Source organism: Phyllostomus discolor, chromosome 3, assembly GCF_004126475.2.
Source record: "Phyllostomus discolor isolate MPI-MPIP mPhyDis1 chromosome 3, mPhyDis1.pri.v3, whole genome shotgun sequence".
NCBI lineage: Eukaryota > Metazoa > Chordata > Mammalia > Chiroptera > Phyllostomidae > Phyllostomus > Phyllostomus discolor.
Window position 1 is genome coordinate 47213310 of NC_040905.2, and position 15665 is coordinate 47228974.

The following is a 15665-nucleotide window of genomic DNA, read 5'->3' on the forward strand; positions in this document are numbered from 1 at the left end:
ATTTGTAACAATTTTCATAACAATGAAAGCCATGTTTTTTGTCAGGCAGTGGTAAAACAAAATGAAGTGTTTAGGATCTGTAGTTGCTTTGTTAAGCACATAGATTGAAAAAGGGTGGGAAAGCAAATGTGGTGTGACCCCACATTTCCTACTATTGTGGACATAAAGGAGAAGCAATTCACTTTATGTCTAATTAGCAAAGATAAGCTTATTCTTTACTTATTTCTGGTCCTCTAAGTCATTTGTTTAGCCTTGTAAATTGGCTGATGAGCAGTTATAATTAAGCACTGGGGCAGTTCATTCTACATGGGTATTAACCCAGGTATCTGAAGGTGTGAAGTGGAATGATTTCATCTCTCAGTGGTTCTGATGGATGCTGTGATCATGGTTGCAAGTAGCTGGCCCCAGAGTGTGTCTGATGCGCATACTTTCAAGCTAAGTGACAGAGCTCAGCTGAAATGCAGATGTCCACAGATGCCAGATGTAGCTTTCCATTAAGGACTTGCTTACAAGCAACTGGACCAAGATAAAGTAAAGACTAAGGGACAGAAAGGAAGACTGAATTATATTATTGCAATATTTTGCAAAATCAGATTTCACCTTCTGTTCAGCTTCCCTTTGGAGCTAAAAAATGCCTCGAGCTTCTTTCTGAGAGGCATGAACAGTTGTATAAATACTATGTTTTCTGACAATTTTCAGCATGAGTCCATCCAAGTTTATGTGACAAGGCTGCATGAGGAGGTTGTATGTATTGGGTATTTTATGCATGAGTGTAACATTGCCACTTTGCTTTGCAAAACCAAAAATCCCCCGAATACCCACAGGAGAGAATAATTAAGCATTCGCCAGGCCAAGTAAATGTCCTCCTTTGTTCTCTGTCCCTGCCTCATTCCCTCTCACATTTTGATTTAGAAAGTTGTAATAGACCTGAAATCATTTTTGGTGAATAATGCTAGACCACTCTGAAAATTTGGGATGGGAGCTGGACCTTCGTCATCACCACACACTGTGTCACTGAGACAGGGTAACCCATGGTTACTGAGCTCCGATCAGTTAAGGAGCAGAGAGCCTTCCCTCCTCACTGCTCTATAAAAGAGACCCAGCAAGGGACCCTACCAGCTTCCAGCTCTCAGCCTGGACAAGGTGTGGAAGCAAAGCTCCAGACCTCCCAGCAGAGCACACCGGCTGCAGAGACAAGCCCAGCATGTCTCCTTTCAAACTTCAATGTCACTTCATCCTGATATTCCTGGTGGCTCTGAGAGGGGAGAGCAGATACCTAGAGGTGAGTGATCCCAGGACTGACCCATCACACCTCCCGAGCGAGAGTGTCCAGCTAGGAGGGTCCAGCAGGCTGCCTAGGCTCTTGCCTTTGCTGGGGTTAGTTCTTTCTTCATCTTTTGTACTGGTTTCTCCCCCGGTTTTCCGCGGACTGGTCTTCCTTCCTGCTTCTTCCACCTTTCCTTTGCCCACTGAGCATACCCTAGGCTGATGGAAAGGATCCCATCACTTAATTCTCTTTGCTGTAAGGCAGAGAGGGTGCCCTGCTCCTGGTCCTCTTCTCCCCATCCCTTGAACTTTACCCAACTGACCCACTTTCCTTGCCAGCTACGGGAAACCGGGGACCACGACCCTTTCCTGCTCTTCAGCGCCGACCTGAAGCGGGAGCTGGCGGGGGAACAGCTCTACCGCCGAGCTCTGCGTGAGTCCGGGGCTGCCGGGCTGGGTTCGAGCGCAGCGGGAATGGGGGTGTGCGGAGGTTTGGGCTCTGTTCGGAAGGAAGGAGGCTCCTGGCCCTCGCTGTGAAGAGGCTAGCGAGGATGGTCCGGGGCATGATTTCCATTGCGAAGGAGGTCCCACGAGGAGTGAAGGGGTGAGATGAGGTGATGCGCCCTGGGGCGCAGGAGCCGCGCGCAGCCGAGGCTGGGAGTCCAGCAGGGAGCTGGGCGCTGGGGCGCTGCAAACCTGGAAGTAGGGGCGCTGAGAGGGACCGCTGGAGGCCAGGGGTCCTGGCACTGCGCGGTGGCTGCAGCCCCAGATGCCTGGCCCCACTGCCACTCCCCTCGCTCAGGGTGCCTGGACATGCTGAGTCTCCAGGGCCAGTTCACCTTCACTGCTGACCGGCCGCAGCTGCACTGCGCTGCCTTCTTCATCAGCGCGCCCGAGGAGTTCATCACCATCCACTACGACCTGGTCTCCATCGACTGTCAGGGAGGGGACTTCCTGAAGGTGAGGCGTCCCTAGCAGAGCAGCCCCAGCCGCTGCGGGGCAGGGGCACGGGAGGAGGAACGGGCAGGGGTGCTGCACCCAGCTCTCGCAACCAAGCCTGGGGAGCCGGGGACTCTCTTAATGAGACACTTAGCTGGTGCCCGAGTGGGAGAGAGTGGGAGAGGCACGTTCCGGAATCCCATGCGACGGGAACCTCCCCTCAACCTCATGACCTCGTCCCACACCTGGAAGGGCGGTCCTGCACCGGGAAGGGCCGGTTTAGTATCCCCTCTGTGCATTCTTGGGGTCCAACACTTCTAAAGACTTGAACTCGGGTTGCTAAACGCTGTACTACAATCTGGGCCAGTGGGGCAGGTCCACCAAGCAGGTGGGTGCTGGTGGAGGACCGCCCCGCAAGTCTAAGATCCAAGCCCGCTTTGCTCCTGCTGCTTCCTCTCCCTATGGAGGTGTTCCAGGGTCCTAAAGGCTGCCTTCAGTGCCTGGGTGACCCGAATTTGGAGCAGTAGGGTGCGGTCTGCTGGTAGGGATGCTGACAGGGAATCTACTCGGAGGCACGTGGGAAGGGAGGACAAGCCCCCAACCTCACAACACCCCCTATCCCAGTCATTCTTCCGAAGTTAAATGGATCAGCAGGGGATGGCTGGTGGAGTTCTAGAGTCCAATTAAAATGGTCGTGATTAAAACCTCCACAGCGGAATTATTTTTGAACCTGTCAAACGCTTTAGAAGGGACTGGTCTGGTGAAGTAATTTGTAACTGGCGTTACTAATGTGAACTAGGTTGAACTCCTTAAACTGGAGATCTGTGGTGATTTTAAGAGTAAAGTCAGTAGACTCTGACCTTTTGTCCAACTGCGAACTTCAACCAGTGAAGGAGGAAAGTCCTAAGCGATATACCAGCCATCGCTGAGTGTTGAAGCAGTTCCTAATATTTTGATATCTGATAAGAATTTAAAAATGAGGAAAACAGGCATATATGGGCAGGTAGGTCAAGTTGCATCTTCAGTTTTGGGGTGTTTTTTTTTCTTTTTAAAAAAGCTATTTTGTTCATATTTCAATGAGAAAAAGAGAAGAACTGAAACCCAAATTATGCTTCTGGGAAATTCTTCTGAAGTTGGGATGTGTGGAAAATATGACCAGGATAAAAATGTACATTGTCTGTAGTTTGATTTACCAAGGTGGCTGAAATGTAGTAAAGTTCACTTATTTTGGAAACTGTTAGGTGTCTAAAGAAAAAAGCAATAATTAATTAACGATGTTACTTGCAAGTCACCCTCACAGTCGGGATAGGTACATGTGGAAAGCACACGGGCAGAGGAGTGCAGGTGTCAGTCACACCTGTGACCTGAGGCGTGGCTGGAAGTGCTCACCTCTGTCTGATTTGTGGAAAGGTCTTTGATGGCTGGATTCTCAAGGGGGAGAAGTTCCCCAGTTCCCAGGATCATCCTCTCCCCACCACTGAGCGGTACATAGACTTCTGTGAGAGTGGTCTTAGCAGAAGGAGCATCAGATCCTCCCAGAACGTGGCCATGATCTTCTTCCGGGTCCATGAACCAGGAAATGGGTTCACACTAACCATCAGGACAGACCCCAACCTCTTTCGTAAGTGGGCTCTCTGTCTCCTTAGGTGGAAGGCATGAGGGGGAGGGAGGTCAAATCTGCTTTTCAAAGACGGTTTTATTGCACAGACTTAAGAAATTTGAAGTGAGGAAGGATTTGAATGGACATTCTTTTGTAATTAGAAATGATCAAAAGAATATTTTCTGTTTATTATTATGAAAATCAAATCACAGTTTTCAATTTGTTTCCCAGGCTAGGTAGAATACTACTTTATGGGGAATGGAATTCGTTTTTTCCTTCAATGTCTCATTCTGATCTCCTAAAGTACAATGCATTCAGTAAAAAACTTGAATCCCTCCAAGTCATTCCACTCATCTGGGATAAACTTGAGGGATCGGATACAAAGTTGCAATTTTAGATGTTGAGGCAAAGGCCAAAAGGCTGCATATTTGGGGTACGTTAGATGGCTTTCATTCCTGGGCAGAAGGTTGGCCCAGGATTTCCAAGCTGCCTTCTGATTCAGAGCCCCTCCCCACCATGAACTGTAATACAGTTCATTGCTGGTGGCTATGCACAAAGATGCTAAAAAGCTGAATAGCCCGGCTCTAAAATACATTATCTTAATCAAAACGAGTTCATTTATCTGCCTATTTTTCCCCCATTAAAAGAAAAATAATTAGTTTCAGGGAAAGAAAACTTACACTTATTTTTGGTAGCATACGATAATGTTAAAACTTCATGTGGTCAAACAGTGGGCCTAATCTGCCAAAGAATAATGTACTGACTAAGCTTTAGATTTTTTTGTGTTTTGTTTTTTAGTTTTTTGAGAGAAGCCTCCAAAAGAGGCTGTTTCTGGAGCAGAATAATCCTAGAGGGAAAAAATGATATGTGTTTCTTCTATTTTGTTTGGTTATAAATCAAAAACCTTCTAGAATCATCAAGGAACTGCAGTTCTTTCTGAAATTAAGTGGAATTAAAAGTATGGAAGGAGGCAAGCAGTAGTTCTAACCTATTCTCATCAATCAGAAACTTTGTTAAAAAGAAGGCACAAACTATAATTTTCTAGTTTCATAGCTAGAAGAATAAATTTGTAAGTCTAGGCTTGATATACAAAACAAAAAATTTCAGAAATTCTTTGGAGTAAATTAAACATTAAAATTTGTCTTTTGGTCAACTGACCCCTAAATTCCCAGCAAATATTTATTCAAATGTAAGCCTGCTTTCTTTCTACTTTCTCTCAGCCTATTTTGTGACTGCTTTATTGTTTATTTATTTTATTATTTAAACAATAACATATGACTACAGTTCTATGAACGAGGGCTTCAGACAGGGTTTGAGGTCTGACCTCCTCTTTAAAGCCTTGATTATTCTAGACTCCCAGCTTGAACTTGGGCCCCAATTATCTGAAGTGTTCCTAAAGTTTCTAGCGGCCAGTATTGTTTGGCTGGTTATGAATTTATGCCTTGTGATTATTATGGACAAATACCCTCCCCCCAGATTAAGATTAGAAGCCCCTGCAGCCCAGAGCCTCCTGACAGTGTCCATGCATCACTGGTGATTTTCACTCCCCAGCCCCTCCCCCTCCAAACTGCTTTTGTGAAATGTACTCTCTTCCAAGCCACAAGGCCCTAGACCATGAATAGGAGCCTAGAATAAGGACGGGGTAAGTGTTTATAAAAACCAGAATACCAAGTAGTGAAAATGTGATTTTTCTTTCTCTGCAAAGCCTGCAATGTCATTTCCCAGACCCCAAATGGAAGGTTCACACTGGTAGTTCCACATCAGCATCGAAACTGCAGCTTCTCCATCATTTATCCTGTGGCGATCAAAATATCTGATGTCACCCTGGGACACTTAAATGGCCTGCAGTTAAAGGTGAGTTGCGTACTTGCTTTCAAATCACTTCCTAAAGCCACAGCCTCATCAGAGCAAAAGTAATTGTGCAGGGTAAACACAAACATTAGCGAACTGGAATTAGTAGGGCCTCTACTAATGTGACTACTGACTGTGAAGTCTCACCTGTGTGTGTTTTTGCTGCTTTACCTAAACCCCCCTTCTGTTCCCATTATACTGCAAGATGCATACTCAGGTGTTCCTGCACACATTGAATACTTTCCTTGTGATGCAAGAAATGTTTCCAATTGGTAAATGTGTGGTATATAATTACAATTGAACTCTCTTGTACTTGCCTCTTTTAAAAAAAATTCTCTCCTAGCAGAACCTAGTGTGAGTCATCTACACAGCTGTTTTTCTGAGTATTGGAATTTTCTTTTGACATGAAGGAAATAACTCATTGACTGTGTTATAAAGAAATGCTAAGTGTAGCATAAAATATGAAATTGGATTTTTATATGGCAAAATACAGTAAAGTTTTGAAGAGGGTTTTTTTTTGCATTACATTTAACTCAATACATTTTGCAACAAATATTAGCTGAGATTCTCCACCAACTTGTTCTCCCATGAACTTCTGTATGGATCTTAAAGTTAATGCTGAGCTTGACCAGATTTACTTGCATTGGTAGCTTCTTCCCTCTGAGTCATACTCATTTCCTTTTACTTTATCATATGTTGAGGTTAAGATAGCTTATGCATTTGCTGGCATCAAAGATAGTCATAGTTCCTAATCAGACAGATTTCAGGGAAAGCCAAATAGGACCAGGACCAAGGAAAGGAGTATATCCAATTTCCTTTAAGGCCAAAATTCATGGGCCAGTGATTTTTTTTAATTTCGTTTTTGGTTTTTTTGGACCTCAGTGGTAGAATATTTCTTTGGTAAAGACAAGAATAAGTGGGTGTCTCTGATACAGCCTATTGGCTTGAGATTGTACGTCATGCCTGATATACAGTCTAGTAGATGGCAAGCGTGATACCAGACTGGAAGATCTGTGCTTCAGTTATTCTTGGCTATGAGGAGTAATCTTTGTTTTTCCTCTTTAAAAAACTTAAAGTCTGCATTCTTCTAGGCATCTTTTTCTTTGCAAATGATTTGCTTGAGTGCTCATCATGTGCAAGACACTATTCTAGATGCTGGAAATTAGCAATGAACAAAACAGATCCTGCTCGCATGAAACCTGCCTTCCAGTGGCCTGTGACAGGCAAAAGTGTACATAGTTCAGCTAGTGGTGAGTGCCCTACAGAGAATGGAGTGCCGCGATAGACAGTGACCAGGGACAAGGGAGTAGAAGGAGGGATGGGGATCTCTTTGAGACAATGTGGTCAGGAGAGAAACCTTCTGAGGAGATATTTAAAGTGAGACTTTAGTGATAGGTTAGAGGGAGCTAGCAGGTACAGGAAAAGCCAGGAACAGAGAGAACAGAAGTGTAGAGGCCCAGAGGCAGAAATGAGCTTGCTTGGTTCCAGAAATGGAAAGAAGGAAAGGTAGAGGGTGAGTGATGTGAGACAGTGTCAGGGAGATGGGCAGGGCCAGGGTGTGCAGAGCCTAGCAGGTCACATTAAGGAGTGTGAGTTCATTCTAAGTGCGCTGCAGGGGTGGAGGCAGGAAGTGACATAACATACTTGATTATGCACAGGTGGGGTGACGGTGGCTGCGAATTGCTGACATCATGACCAAATTAATTAACAATGTCCAAGGGGGAAGAAAGAGGATTACCTAGAGGTCATCCTGGCGTCCGTGTGGTGAATGGACCATTGGAGCCAGAGTGGTTCAAGGCATGCATGTTGGGGGCTGATGTCATAGCCTAGACAAGAAATGATAGCCCCCTGAGTCCAGGGAACTAGAACCTCAACAAAGAACTCTAGGGGATCACTTTTGAGGAGCTGAACTCCAGAGAAGTCCCTATACAACTCAGCTTCTGAGTTTGATTACAAGAATAGCTGAGAGGTTTGGGAAGAAGAGAAAAAGGTCACTGAACACCAAGGAATAGGGGCACCAGCTTCCTTGTTTCTTTGTTGTGTTCCCTTCATTTTAGCTTCTACTTCTTCTCATCATCTTTATTCCCATCTCCCTCTCCTGAGCCTGCCCTTTTCCCTTCACTACCTCCTGCTGAAACTGGGAACCTAAGGAACCAAGTGGAAAATTTTAGTCTTAGGAGATGCTCCCTCTGGACATTCTCTACTCAAGGGAAAGGCAGTTAAGTTTCTTTTTCTTTACCCCTAAATGGCTTATTTAACTCTTCATACAAGAACATGGGCCCTATACACGATGAGGCTAATTAATCCGCTATTTCATCATTTGACAAAATTGTGTGTAAAGCACTTAGGCATAGAACCCAGCACATAGTAGGCACTTTAAAAGTATATGTTCCCACCTGCTTCCTTTCATTTACCGAACAGTTATTGTTATAATATTTTACAATTTGTTGTTTAGTTCCAGTTTTATTTCAATGTCTTCTAAGTGTTTGAATGTGTATGCTTGTGTGTGTGTTTAAGGTTCTCTAATTTAGTTCTGAGTCCTTATGTGTTGGGTTTATCTGGTTAACTTCTGAGTACCTTTCCACACTCCACTGGGTCTCTTGATGAGTATGCCTCCGTGAAGAATAGAACCACAGGCAAAACCAGCTACATCATTTGGAGGGCACAGTACAAAATAAAAATGCAGGGCCCTTATTTGAAAATTGTTAAGAATTTCAAGATAGCGACAGCAGAGCATTAAACATGGGCCCTGTGTGGCATCACAGGTGGCATGCACACGGGGCCAGTCTTAATCAGAGGAGATGGGTGGTCTGCATCTGGGGCTTCTGCATGTGGGCGAGTGAAACATAGGAGTCACTGTGCACAAGACAGTGTGGGAAGGATGAAGGGTAGCAGAAAGAGGTGGTTATGGTGGATCACACAAGGTCTTAGGCTAGATTCTTATTTTGAGTAGCTTGAAATAAATTTGTTACATTTGGTAGGAGAGACAGTGGTAACTCTCGGTAACCTGAGACCCAAATCAGGGTTCTCATCTTTCTTTAATATTTTTATAACTAATCTAAATCCTTATCAGTAGAAATGATAAGGATTGTTTCCATAGAAGAAAAGTCCTTTATAAAGAAGAGGAGGTGAGTTGAAGGAAAACTAATGTGAAAGCCCTATTTATAAAAACTCTGACTGCATGCATTAAGAAATTTAAATACTCCAGTATGTATTATCCAAATGGTTTAAAAAGCAAAGCATTTTCAGATTCATTTTCCATTCATCTTGGATGGAGTTCACAGATTCCCATTGCATCATTCCAGTCCTTGAGCTTATTTTAAAAATGCACATACATATTTTAAAATGACCACTCAACTGATTTAGAGAGGCAATTGTCATAATTTTTTTCTTGTAAGTGTTTTTTAATTCCCATAGTCCTGGATGTTGAACTAAATGGCACTGTCAGGATGTCTGGGGCTGCTGATCAAGTGAATTCATCAGCCTGCCATTGGTCCCATGGTTTAATGCCCACAGTTGGTTTAAACATCTTTCTCTGTGTCTCAGAAACCCTCCACAGGCTGTGAGGGAAAGGGAGACTTTGTGGAGCTGCTGGGAGGCGCTGGATTGGACCCTTCCAAGATGATGCCTTTAGCTGACCTCTGCTATCCCTTCCATGGCCCTGGTGAGATGTTTCTTTGATCATTATTTATGTGCCCACCAAGAGTATTTTCTTTGGTAAAACGCCTCAGATTGTTTGTACATAAGAAGGCAAGTCCTGCCAAAAACACTTCAATTTTGCACATTGAGCCAATGTGAAGATTTTACATTTACGCTATTAAGAATGCATTACCCAAATGTTTGACATTGGGAGAGAAAGGTATGAAGTAACAAAGATGCATGTGTAAGGTTGGCCCTATGTAAAACTGGGACAGAATCACAGATTATCTCTAAAGAGACAAAACGAAAACAGAAGAGAAACAACAACAATCTTTAATCTCTTGGCGAATTCTAATTATAGCCTCTTTCCTTTCTTGTAACCCCAGATCACTAACCAGCTATGTGATGAAGCTACAAATCAGACATCCTTTGATAAGCTCTTGCCTGTTTTAATTAAAACCAGGTCTTCTCACCAGTATTTTCTCTCTCTGAGCTAATACTGGGACCTGAATAAACAAAGCATCTCTGAAATAGAATTAATATGCACAGGTAAATGCTGAGGCCCTCCATGCAGTACTCCACTGTCACCCAGACACACCTGTGTGAGAGAACGGCAGATGAGACTGAAGGCAGGATGGGGTACAGGGCAAGCTAGCTTGCTTGCTTTCTTTCTTACTTTCTTTCAGATTTTATTTATTTATTTTTAGACAGATGGGAAGGGAGGGAGGGAGAAAGAGAAGGAGAGAAACATCAATGTGTGGTTGCCTCTCACGAATCCCCCACTGGGGACCTGCCCCACGGCCCAGGCATGTACCCTAACTGGGAATTGAACCAGCAACCCTTTGGTCCTCAGGCCAGTGCTCGATCCACTGAGACACACCAGCCAGGACCAGTGCAGGCTTTTTACAAAGGTAAAGGCAAGAGAATTCTAACAACTCACTTTGCTGAGAACAAAGGATTATTTTATGCTACTTTACATTTGAGCCCTGGTTGAAATTATCAGTGCAAGTGGCTTCTCTTGCCTTTTGCATGTGTTCTCTGAGGCACTGGACCCTTCCATGCAATAACACCTGTGAGGAGGTGAATTAGAGCCGGGTAAGAGGATCAGATTAAGTACAAAAAACACTCGAGCCTTAATATTAGATAATTGAAGTGAGAGTAATTTTGGTGCTTCAACTATATTACTTGAATTAGGTATAAGGGTAAGACTAATGCCAAAAAAGTAAAACTAAATAAACACTTTTTCCTAAATTATCCAGAGAATTGAAACTAGTCTTAAAATAATTTAGAGGCTTGAATTTTTCTTTCACTTTTTTCTTTCATTCACCATGTTTCCATGAGCCCTTCCTAAGTTGTTCAACAGTGAAGAACCACTAGGCACCCTGGTCTTTAAACTGGAGTTTCTTAGTAATTACAGCAAATAATAAATAAATAGTATGCACATTAACTAAAAGAAATAGGGCATATCATGTAGATTAAAGTTCAGAGTAATATCTGAAAAAGAATGACCTTCCAAATCACTTAAGGAAAATTAAATTTGGGCTCCTCGTGGAAGCAGAGCACAGACTCTCTGGTTCTTACATTGAAATAACTCTAGGGTTTATATCTGTTATGTCTCCACATTGACCTTCAACCCCATGCGTAGCTCTCTCTGGCTGTTTTACTTCATTTAAATCCAGACACATGTTTGTAAAGTACCAGCTACGCAACAGTGCTAGTGTTTCTCAGACTGAAGGCCTTAAGGAGACAATGGGGAGACGTGGCTAAAAAAATTAAAACAGAAAGGATTATTGCAGGTCAGATAAATCTTGTCTCAGGAACCAGCCTGAGGCTGGAGAAAGAAAATAGAAGTAATTTTTAATGAAAAATAAGGTGTTTCAATCTATACCTGCTCAGGTACATCTGCACCCAGTGATACGTAAAATAATGAATAAGATTGGATTTAAGAGAGGCAAGCATATCAAAAGTCATTCTTCATATGAAGCCCAGGAGAAAATGAGAGAGAAGCAGTGTAGGTGGACAGTAGAACAAAACCAAATATATTCAGTGTGCTACATCTAAATCATCCAAAAGATGTTTTGTTTATATGTAAAACAATTATTATCTAAGCTCAGAAAATGATAAACAGGTGATCTTGGGGGTCTATATAAATGTCCAGCAGCACACTCTGTCCTCTAGCCCTGCCCATTGCATGCCACTTGCACCCTTAGATGACAACCAAAAAGGCCCCCGCTCACTTGCATCCTGTTCCTGGAGGGCGGTACTGTCTCCATGGAGGACAGGGAACTCGAGGCAAGGTGTAGTGTGGAGAGACACTGCCTTTCCCACCAAAGTCTTGCAGGTAGACTCTGAAAAGTGCAAGGAGACATCTTCTTGCCTCTCCACAGCCAGATTTATTTGGCTAACAGCGTTCTTGCACATGAGGAGAAAAGCGGAGTTCAGTTGCACGATTCTTCAAATATTGTCATCAAAATGAAAACGAACATGTTTCCCCTAATGGCAGAGGCGTGGCTTGGGTACGTGAGAGGAAGAGACGTCCTCTCGCTTTCTTTGTGTTTAAATGATCTTGTTGACAAAAATGATTTTACTGTGTGGTTTCTAACTTGCTGGGAAACTTCTACTTTCTCCATAAATTACAGCCCAGATGAAAATCGGCTGCGACAACGTGGTGGTGCGTGTGATCTCCAGCGGAAAACACATAAATCGTGTGACTTTTGAGTACCGCCAGCTAGAACCATATGAACTGGAAAACCCAAATGGAAACAGTATCCGGGAATTCTGTTTGTCTGGTCTTTGAATAACCAAGCCAATGATTTACTTAGCTGCTAGCTAAGTGAGTTTTTAATGGCTATTGTATATGATTTTGATGACCACCTCGTTCAAAGACGTTCATTCCAGTCAGTATTCACAGCCATGAGTGCGTGCCTGCACCTGCAGCCACACACACACACATGTTTTTGTACCTTGCTTCTTTTTCGTTTGTTTTGTATAAATGACCACATGGCAAAAAATAAGCCCCATTCCCACCTCGTAGGAAAACAGTTTCTGTAATTCTTTGGTGTACTATAAGCCAGAACTGGTAAGACAAGTGCAAAGCTATGTTCAGTTAAAAAAATGTGTCTTAAGGGAAAATACTACAAAGAAATAAAAATGGTGGTATTCATATCAGTTTTATAACAGAAAACAATTGACTGTGTATATCAAAGTAGTTGCTTCTGTTACCTATTTTCTGCTTCTTAGTCTGTTTACAATAGAAAATAGTTGTAGCTGTGACTTACTGTTTTGCAACCACTTGTTTTTAACAAAACTTTGTAGCATGGAAAAGTTTTTCCATCCATAAATACAAAATGAATAAACATATTCGGAATGTTGGCATCTTGATATCATGCTTTGTTTTCTGAGTAGACTCCTTGCTCGTTACCATCAGAAATAATGTTCTTTTGTGGGGCAGAACCAAATGCTGAGCAAAATTATTTTATACCTCTTAGAGCTAGTAGAGCTCTGGCCATGAAGGAGAATTATTTAAAGTAGAAAATGGATTGCAGTGTTCGCACAAGACCACACTAACTAGTGGGTCCTGACGGGGAAGCAGGGTGCAGGGATCCCTTCTCCACTGTCCTCCAAGAAAACGGAGACTGTGTCTTTGTCACGGTGGTGTGCTTTTCAACAAGGTCAACAGGCCCTTACAACACTTGTAGACACCGTGTACAGAAACCCGAGTACTTCTTTGGTGCCAAAGGCAGTTTATCGTTGGCTGAGCATTGTCTGCATTTGTCTTGGGACTAAGCATGTGGCCTGTAAAAGACCCTTGGGGCCAAAGATGAGGTCTTGAGTGAAAAGGAAGTACTTCTAAGTGATAAGCTCCTTACTTTTTTGTTTTGGTTTATTTTATTCTATATTTTTATGGAAGAAAAAAGTTGCATTTATTACCTTATAAACTTGTAATAAAAATCATGAAAATTCCCTTAGGAAAAAGTTATCCCTGCTCCCCATCCACCCTGCATATCTTTTGACAGTGGACTTGACCTTTTTTTTTTCCATTTTCTTTTTCTACTTTTTTTTTTGCAGACTTTTAATTGTATTTTTCCATTGCCATTTAGTCCCCTTATTCCCTCATCCCCCCAGTAATTGTCACACTATTGTCCATGGGTCCTTTTTCCTTTTGCTCAACGCCTCCACTCTCTAACATCCCCCTCTCCCTGCTTAGCTCTCATCTTCTCTCTCTATGAGTCTGTATCTGTTTTCATTGTTAGTTCAGTTTGTTCATTAAATTCCACGTATGAGTGAAATCATTTGTGTTTGTCTTTCTCTGACTGGCTTATTTCACTTAGCAAAATGTTCTCCATGCACATCCATACTGTCTGAAAGGGTAAAATTTTCTTCTTTTTTATGGCCAAGTAGTAGCATTGTGTAAATGCCCTATAGTTGTTTTATATACTCATCTACTGATAAACACTTGGGCTGCTTCCAAATCTTGACTATTATAAATAATATTGCAGTAAACATAGGGGTGCTTATGTTCTTTTGAATTAGTGTTTTGGTTTCTTTTGGGTATATTCCCAGAAGTGGAATTGCTGGGTCAAAAGGCAATTTTAATTTTAATTTTAAAATTTTTAATTATTTGAGGTATCTCCATTGAGGTGCTTTCCACAGTGGCTGCACCAGTCTGCATTTCCACCAACAATGCAAAAGCGTTCCTCTTTCTCCACATCCTTACCAGCACTTATTGTTTGTTGATTTACTGAAGATATTCATTCTGGCAGGTGTGAGATGATACCTCATTGTGGTTTTAATTTGCATTACTCTGATGATTAGTGATGTTGAACATCTTTTCATATGTCTATTGGCCATCTGTATGTCCTCTTTGGAGAAATGTCTACTCAGGCCCTTTGCCCAATTTTTAAATGGGTTGTTTGTTTTTGGGTGTTGAGTTTTTTAACTTCTTTATAAATTTTGGATATTAACACCTTATCAGATGTATTGGCAAGTATGTTCTCCAATTCTGTGGGTTGCCTTTTTATTTTGTTGATGATTTCCTTTGCTGTACAAAAACTTTCTCGTTTGATGTAGTCCCATTTTAAATTTTTTTCTTTTGTTTCCCTTGCCTGAGGAGATATATATGATAAAATATTACGAGCAATGTCCAAGATTTTTCTGCCTAGGTTTTCTTCTATGACTTTTATGCTTTTGGCCTAACATTCAAGTCTTTGATCCATTTTTAATTTATTCTTGTGTGTTGTGAAAAAAGGTGGACTAGTTTCATTTTTCTATACACATCTGTCCAATTTTTCCAACACCATTTATTGAATAAACTATCTTGATCCCATTGTATGTGCTTGCTCCCTCTGTCAAATATTTATCAACTATAAAGGTGTGGGTTTATTTTTCGAACTCTCTATCCTTTGTTCTATGTGTCTGTTTTTATGTTAGTACCATGCTGTTTTGATTACTATGGCCTTGTAGTGTAGTTTGATCTTAGGTTATTGGGTAGGATGATTCCTCCAACTTTGTTCTTCTTTCTCAGGATTGCTGTTGCTATGCAAGGCCTTTTGTGATTCCATATAAATTTTTGCAATATTTGTTCCAGGTCTGTGAAATATGGCATTGGAATCTTAATATGAATTGCTTTGAATCTACAGATTGCTTTAAGTAGTATGGACATTATAATGATGTTGATTCTTCCTATCCATGAGCATGGTATGTGCTTCCACTTATTTGTATCTTCTTCAGTTTCTTTCTTCAGTGTCTTATAATTTTCTGAGTATAGGTCTTTTATATCCTTGGTTAGGTTTATTCCTAGGTATTTTATTCTTTTTGAAGTAATTGTGAATGGGATTGTTTTCTTAGTTTTCTTTTCAGTTAGTTCATTATTGGCATATAAAAATGCAACTTATTTATGGATATTAATTTTGTATCCTGCTACTTTTCTGAATTCCTTTATTAGTTCTAGTAGTTCCTTGGTTCTCTATGTACAGTATCATGTCATCTGCAAATAATGACAGCTTTATGGCTTCCTTTCCAATTTGGATGCCTTTTATTTCTTCTTCTTGTCTGGTTGCTGTGCCTAGTACTGTCAGTACTATGTTGAATAAAAGAGGTGAAAGTGGACATCCCTGTTTCATTCCTGATCTTAAGGGGAACACTTGTATTTTTTGCTCACTGAGTATGATGCTGGCAGTGGGTTTGTTACATATGGCCTTTATTATATTTAGGTATGTCCCCTCTAACCCTACTTTATTGCGAGTTTTGATCATAAATGGGTGCTGGTTTTTATCAAATGCTTCTTTCCGTATCTATTTATATGACCATGTGTTTTTTTTCCATCATTTTATGCGGTGAGTCATATTTATTGATTTGCAAATGTTGTACC

General features: G+C 41.8%; 1 protein-coding gene across 1 annotated transcript; it reads left to right on the forward strand.

Moving 5' to 3' along the window:
• The first annotated feature begins 903 nt into the window (after nt 1-903).
• On the forward strand, nt 904-12676 carry LOC114509796 (corticotropin releasing hormone binding protein). The gene is made up of 7 exons (XM_028528331.2): nt 904-1282; nt 1606-1699; nt 2069-2226; nt 3616-3826; nt 5511-5659; nt 9203-9320; nt 11935-12676. Exons 1-7 carry the CDS (start codon nt 1205-1207, stop codon nt 12090-12092), a joined length of 966 nt encoding a protein of 321 aa, XP_028384132.1. The 5' UTR covers nt 904-1204; the 3' UTR covers nt 12093-12676.
• The last annotated feature ends 2989 nt before the right edge of the window (nt 12677-15665 follow it).